Consider the following 6,000-nt stretch of genomic DNA (forward strand, 5'->3'; position numbering starts at 1 on the left):
TGCTCTCAAAATTAATTTCAAGCTAACTTGTGTATCTGCTATCATCTTCTATCTTCCCAGTAGAGGTTTAAAAAACCAGCATTCTTCATGATACCATATACCAATCAATCAAAATCTCATAGATTTTGCTGTACTGAAATAAAGTTTGGAACTCATGAATAGCGAGGAAAGCAGTGTAATTTTATGGATCAGGCTGCAGCTAGAAGATTTCTGATTGTAGATGATCATATTATGAGAGAAAACATGATTGCCAACTGATACTGCGGCATGTGTAAGAACACTGGTGCAAATCGGGGAGCGTATTTTGATCCCAAGCCTTGGCCATTGTGGCTTGAAATTTTGTGGTCTTTGTTTCAAGCTATATACTCTGGCGGAGTCAAAGGCTGTTTTGGCTACAAAGAAAGACTGCATGAATTGGAGTTTATTTCCATTAATATGATCTCTAATGTAGTATCTTGAAAGACTTAGTCAATTCTTTCAATGATCTGGGGTCTGGAAATTAAGGAATAACCATACCTCCCAAGGACTTCAGCTTTGCTTTTCCTATGCTTAAACTGTACTCCTGTCTTTTGAGTACTCTCCATACATGATTATACATGTATATTTATACACACACCCAGATTGGTTTCTCTTCAAGAGCTCTTTTTTTCTTTTTGAAAAAATTATGAAAAATAACTTTTCTTGATAAAAGCATTTAAAAAATAACCATAAAAATAAATTTAATTATTTTTAACCATATTTAACGATAACTTAATAAAAATACCCTTAAAATTATTTCAAATAAATTAAACCATTCATCACAAATTTTCCTCCATTTGTGCTTCTGATTTCTCTCTCATCATCCCACTCTTTCTAATTTTATCGATTTCTCTCTTCAGCATTCGTATGCTATACTCCCGATTTCTCTCTCTCACGTTTTCAGATTTCTCTTTCTTGCGCTTTCAAGATACCAAAAGATGGTTTTGATATGGTTGGATGGATGGTTATTTGAGAAATTTGATTTTTAAGTATTTTAGATAAAACTAAAATAGTAGAAATAATCACAGATATTTAAAATAGCTTTTAATTGGATCAATTTGGGATTTAGGCACTAATAAATTCAAAATTTTAAAATTTATAAATCTGAATTTTCAAATTTTTTTTTTCGATTTTTAGTCGAAATAGATATTTTAAATTAGAAAATTTATGTTTTGATTTATAAAAACATGTTAGAAACACTTTAATGGATACCAAATTGTCAAAAAAATAAAAAGAAATGAAGAGAGTTGAGAAGATTTGAAATTTTGGTTCGTAAGTAATAAAAACATTTTAGATGTTAAAGTGTAACAATAATATTTTTTCAACATGACGCACAATAATAATATATTTTTTTCAATATGACATGTAACAATCTAATCATGGAATGTCACATGTTTTTGTACATAACGTGTAGCAATCTAACAATGACGTGTCACATGTTTTTGTATATGGCGTGTAACAACTTAATAATGACGTGCAACAACCTAATCATGACGTGCAACAACCTAATCATGGCGTGTAACATGTTTTTGTACTTAACGTGTAACAACCTAATCATGGCGTGTAACATGTTTTTGTACTTAACGTGTAACAACCTAGTCATGAATATAACGTATTTTTATACATTACGTGTAACATCATGACGTATAATTTTATTAAAAGTAATTTTATTTAATTTAATTAAAATTATAAAAAAAGTTATTTTTAAAAATATTTTATTTATAAGGATTATTTTTAAAAATATCTTTTTTTTGTTTTTTGTTTTTTTTCTATTTAGACAGTTTATAAACACACACAGAGAAAGAAGTCTAATTTTAAGTAAAAGTCGGTGAAATTTGTAGTGCCTGCAAAGAGTCAACGCCCTCATTTTTTGACCCCGTGAGATAATTGTGGACTTCCACAGTGCAACTAAAAGCTGCCTAAGCTTCTTTTTCTTGAATATTAAAGTTAAATTATGGGATTTGGTAAGATTCGAAACAGTTCTAATACTAATACTCTCTCTGACTGTATAATCACGTGCATTATTAAATTTGACTTCTTTAGTTTTTAGGGAATTCTTGAACTATTGGATTTTATAATATATACACACTTGTTCGCAGGAATTGTGTTTTTTCCTTTGAATCTATAGGGGATGTGGACCTCTAAACAAAATCATGAATTAACTAGAAAGGAAAATATATAGAGAAACAGGTCTGAACATTTCTTCCCTTTTGTTGTTACTCAGTTCATGTGCATGGGTTCATTTCTTTAGGATCTGTTATATGGCTACTTGTCTAGATAGGATTCTTTTCTTCTGTGTTTTTAAAAGGTTCGGCTAACGATCCCAAGTCAAAACCCTCTAAAAAATTTAGGATTATTTAGTCTTTAACATCTGATTTTTTATTTATTTGATGTTTGATTCAATTCTAGAAGCGCATTGAAAAATCTAAACGTACGACACTGTTTAAGACGATTGGCAAGAATTAATACTGGCCACACGAATCTGCAAAGTTCGGTAGAAAATTGACAAAAAGTTGTCTAGTACAAGTACGAAAGGCAAACGTTGAAGATAGAGAAGGATGGTGTGTGCTCGTTATAGCTTAAGTGCCAATATGCCTCTAGCTTAATGATAAAGGGTTAGGTAATTGGGAAGGTCCCTTTAAGAGAAAGCTACGGACTACGTGCCATCTTCATCATTAAAACAAAAATAGACAAAACAGCTGCTTTAGTGGCTGCCTATTATCACAAGAGAAAAAGAAGCGGGCAACCCCATCAGAAAGAGAGAGAAAGGCAAAAGGTTTTTAGCAACGAAACTTTGACTCAAACCCAATGGACTGTCCCATCTTTCACCAAACGCGGTATTCAATTTGATAAACCACTCCCCACAGCATTTTCTCATTATAATTAATTACATGCCCTTGCCTAGAGTATAAGTTGAGGAAGGAGTCTTTATTAGCTTCTAATTTTGTAATTAAACCTTAGTGCTTTTTGAGAAACATTTGAGTACTGATGAAATTAAGACGGAAATGAGAGCAAAATTGTGACATTATCCTTGAAATAAACCATGGCGGTGTGTCGTTTCTTCTTCAGAATATAAATCGTAACGTTTGGCCAACAATACTGCCTTTTCTGTGCATGAATTCAAGAGAAGCCTCTGGTAAGGCAAACTTGTTTCAATTTCTTAATCTTTTAACCCCTTTTTTTCATTCACTTTGGGTAGAAAAAGCTTCAGTGTCATTGTCACATTGGAGGACAAATGGTGCATTTCGACCTAAATTTGAAGCTTCATTATGGTAGGCACCACTGAAAGCAAAGAGGAGAAATTTCAAAGACAAATGGAGCACTCAATTTGTTTTTCCAGGATAATGTAGTTCGTTAAAAACAATACGTAATTTATAAACGAAAAGAAGCCCTTACCCATGAAAAGAATAAAGAAAAAAAAATGTTGCTAAATGTAACTTGATTTTGCTGCTCAAAACCAGTTTACCTCCTTATCCATGACCAACTTCCTTTAGATTCTTCTCCCCCTCTTTTCTACATCTCTTCCCCCATTCACCAACCTCTTACCAACTCCCATTTGCCTCGCATATACATAAACCAACAACAAAGTTGGTGGAACCCACCACTACCATCCACTCAAAAACTTACTAATACCACCTCTTGAATAATTCTTCCTAATCTTGATAAGAAAAAATTGTCCACGGAAACTAAGCTGCCCTGCTTTTAATTTGATAACTAATCAACTAACTTGTCATTAGAGGAGCACTGCTACTATATTTTTGAAGTAAAGATGAATTAGTAATTTGACTAAACATAATGGTATCTATAACTAAACAGATGAGCATTTTCTAAATATATATGGTGCTAATCCTGTACATGTATCAATAAATTTCTTGAATGTACAATTATCTCACTATAGAAATCTCTTTACTCCAATAAGTCATTTAGGTTCAAATTACTTAAATTTGGTATATTGTAAAGCTCAAGGAAGCAAAAATATGCTCTCATTATTGGTGGACTCACCTCATCATTAAGTCATGACCCATTTGGTTTACTTTCGACCTGTACCACTGCCACAGGGTGAAAGAATGGGACCCAATTCAGACTCATGAGATTTTGGGGGTTCACCAACCCCCGACCGGGTTGGCAGGCAGCCCAACCACAAAAAAACGCGGTCTAAACCGGATTTTCGACCTCCATATAAGCATATTGGATGTCCTCTCCCAACTCAGGTTACCTTTACAAGGGAATCAAAGCTCTCTCAATCCAGAAAAACAGAGAAGCAACAGAGTAACCTTTGGAGATTTGTACCAATGGCAACTAATACCCAAGAGCAGCAATCTCAGGCTGGTAGGCACCAGGAGGTTGGCCACAAGAGTCTTTTGCAAAGTGATGCCCTTTATCAGGTATCATCATTAACTCTTAAGTATCCAAATTCTTGTTTTGACTATGTTGAACCTTTCATTTTTAATCAATGTTTTGACATTAGTTTTTGATTTTATTAATGGGATTTTGGTTTTGCAGTATATCCTTGAGACGAGTGTGTACCCAAGAGAGCCTGAACCCATGAAGGAGCTTAGAGAATTGACTGCCAAGCATCCATGGTTCGTTCTTGATTCAGATTCTCGAATTATCATTACTCTACATCTATGGGCCTCCTTCGTTGTTTTTTTTATATATATATTTGTCCTTTTTCTGGTTTGGGATTTTAAGTATTGTTGGTTTGACTGGAATGATATGGAAACAGGAATCTCATGACTACATCAGCTGATGAAGGGCAATTCTTGAACATGCTTCTTAAGCTGATCAATGCCAAGAACACCATGGAGATTGGCGTCTACACTGGCTACTCTCTCTTAGCCACAGCCCTTGCTCTCCCTGACGATGGAAAGGTGGTTAAAGATTTAACAGACAAAAAATGCTCTTATCCCGCAGACTAAATATCAGACACACAAAAAAAGAAGCAGTCATTAAATGACACAGGATATTAAACTCACGGTTTTTTTAATGTTGCAGATCTTGGCCATGGACATTAACAGAGAAAACTACGAGTTGGGTCTGCCTGTAATCCAAAAGGCTGGTGTCGCGCACAAAATTGATTTCAAAGAGGGCCCTGCTATGCCAGCTCTTGATCAATTAGTCGAAGATGTAAATTTCACGAAACCCCATCCATTTTTTTAAACTTTTTTTTGTCCTCGGAAATATCGACAAACTGAGAGTTATTCTATATGGGAAATTTTGGCAGGAAAAGAATCATGGATCCTTTGACTTCGTCTTTGTGGATGCTGATAAGGACAACTACATAAACTACCACAAGAGGCTAATTGAGCTGGTGAAAGTAGGTGGTTTGATCGGCTACGACAACACCCTATGGAATGGCTCAGTGGTAGCGCCCCCTGATGCTCCTTTGAGGAAGTACGTCAGGTATTACAGAGACTTTGTTTTGGAACTCAACAAGGCTCTTGCTGCTGACCCCAGGATCGAGATCTGCATGCTCCCGGTGGGTGATGGAATCACCCTTTGCCGTCGGGTGAAATGAACAATTACCCAAGGTTGACCTCGGCGCGAAATTTGACATAAATATCTTATGTGTTTTTCAATTGTCAAATCTTTACATATATTCTGTATTTTTATCATATAATGCCCGGTGGATGATTGAAGAATGCCATATCATCATGGTGTAAATTTATTTTGGTATATTTGAAAACATGCCTTTGCCTATCTACCATATGAAATCATAATCAATATTTTCTCAAGATAAGATTCAAGTTCCAACATTTTCGACCAATGTAACATTTGGACTTGTGCAATTTTATCTCTTTTGTGCTTCACGATTAGGTGGTCTACAACGCTTACTCTTTCTTTTCTGCATTTAGTTTGGAATATAAGCAAGTTATGATACAATTAAGAAATATTTTCATAACTAGCCGGCATATTTAGGTGATACCTGCTCGATGATGTATAGGTTTCCCTAGAAAACAAACATAAAAATGATACACCCAA

General features: G+C 34.7%; 1 protein-coding gene across 1 annotated transcript; it reads left to right on the top strand.

The window, feature by feature from the left end:
• Positions 1-4,210: 4,210 nt before the first annotated feature.
• LOC18607959 (caffeoyl-CoA O-methyltransferase) lies at positions 4,211-5,772 on the top strand. The gene is made up of 5 exons (XM_018116513.2): positions 4,211-4,403; positions 4,522-4,601; positions 4,745-4,889; positions 5,014-5,145; positions 5,243-5,772. The coding sequence occupies exons 1-5, from the start codon at positions 4,311-4,313 to the stop codon at positions 5,534-5,536; spliced, it is 744 nt and encodes a 247-aa protein (XP_017972002.1). The 5' UTR covers positions 4,211-4,310; the 3' UTR covers positions 5,537-5,772.
• The last annotated feature ends 228 nt before the right edge of the window (positions 5,773-6,000 follow it).

The sequence above is a fragment of the Theobroma cacao genome, chromosome 2, assembly GCF_053813885.1.
Source record: "Theobroma cacao isolate CCN51 chromosome 2, ASM5381388v1, whole genome shotgun sequence".
Lineage (NCBI taxonomy): Eukaryota > Viridiplantae > Streptophyta > Magnoliopsida > Malvales > Malvaceae > Theobroma > Theobroma cacao.

What these genes read in the sequence shown, in the direction of transcription:
- LOC18607959 (XM_018116513.2), top strand. Translation starts at nt 4,311, where the DNA reads ATGGCAACTAATACCCAAGAGCAGCAATCTCAGGCTGGTAGGCACCAG. An exon ending in TTGACTGCCAAGCATCCATG is followed by an intron (nt 4,602 to 4,744) that starts GTTCGTTCTTGA and finishes ATATGGAAACAG; the next exon opens with GAATCTCATGACTACATCAG. An exon ending in CTCTCCCTGACGATGGAAAG is followed by an intron (nt 4,890 to 5,013) that starts GTGGTTAAAGAT and finishes TTAATGTTGCAG; the next exon opens with ATCTTGGCCATGGACATTAA.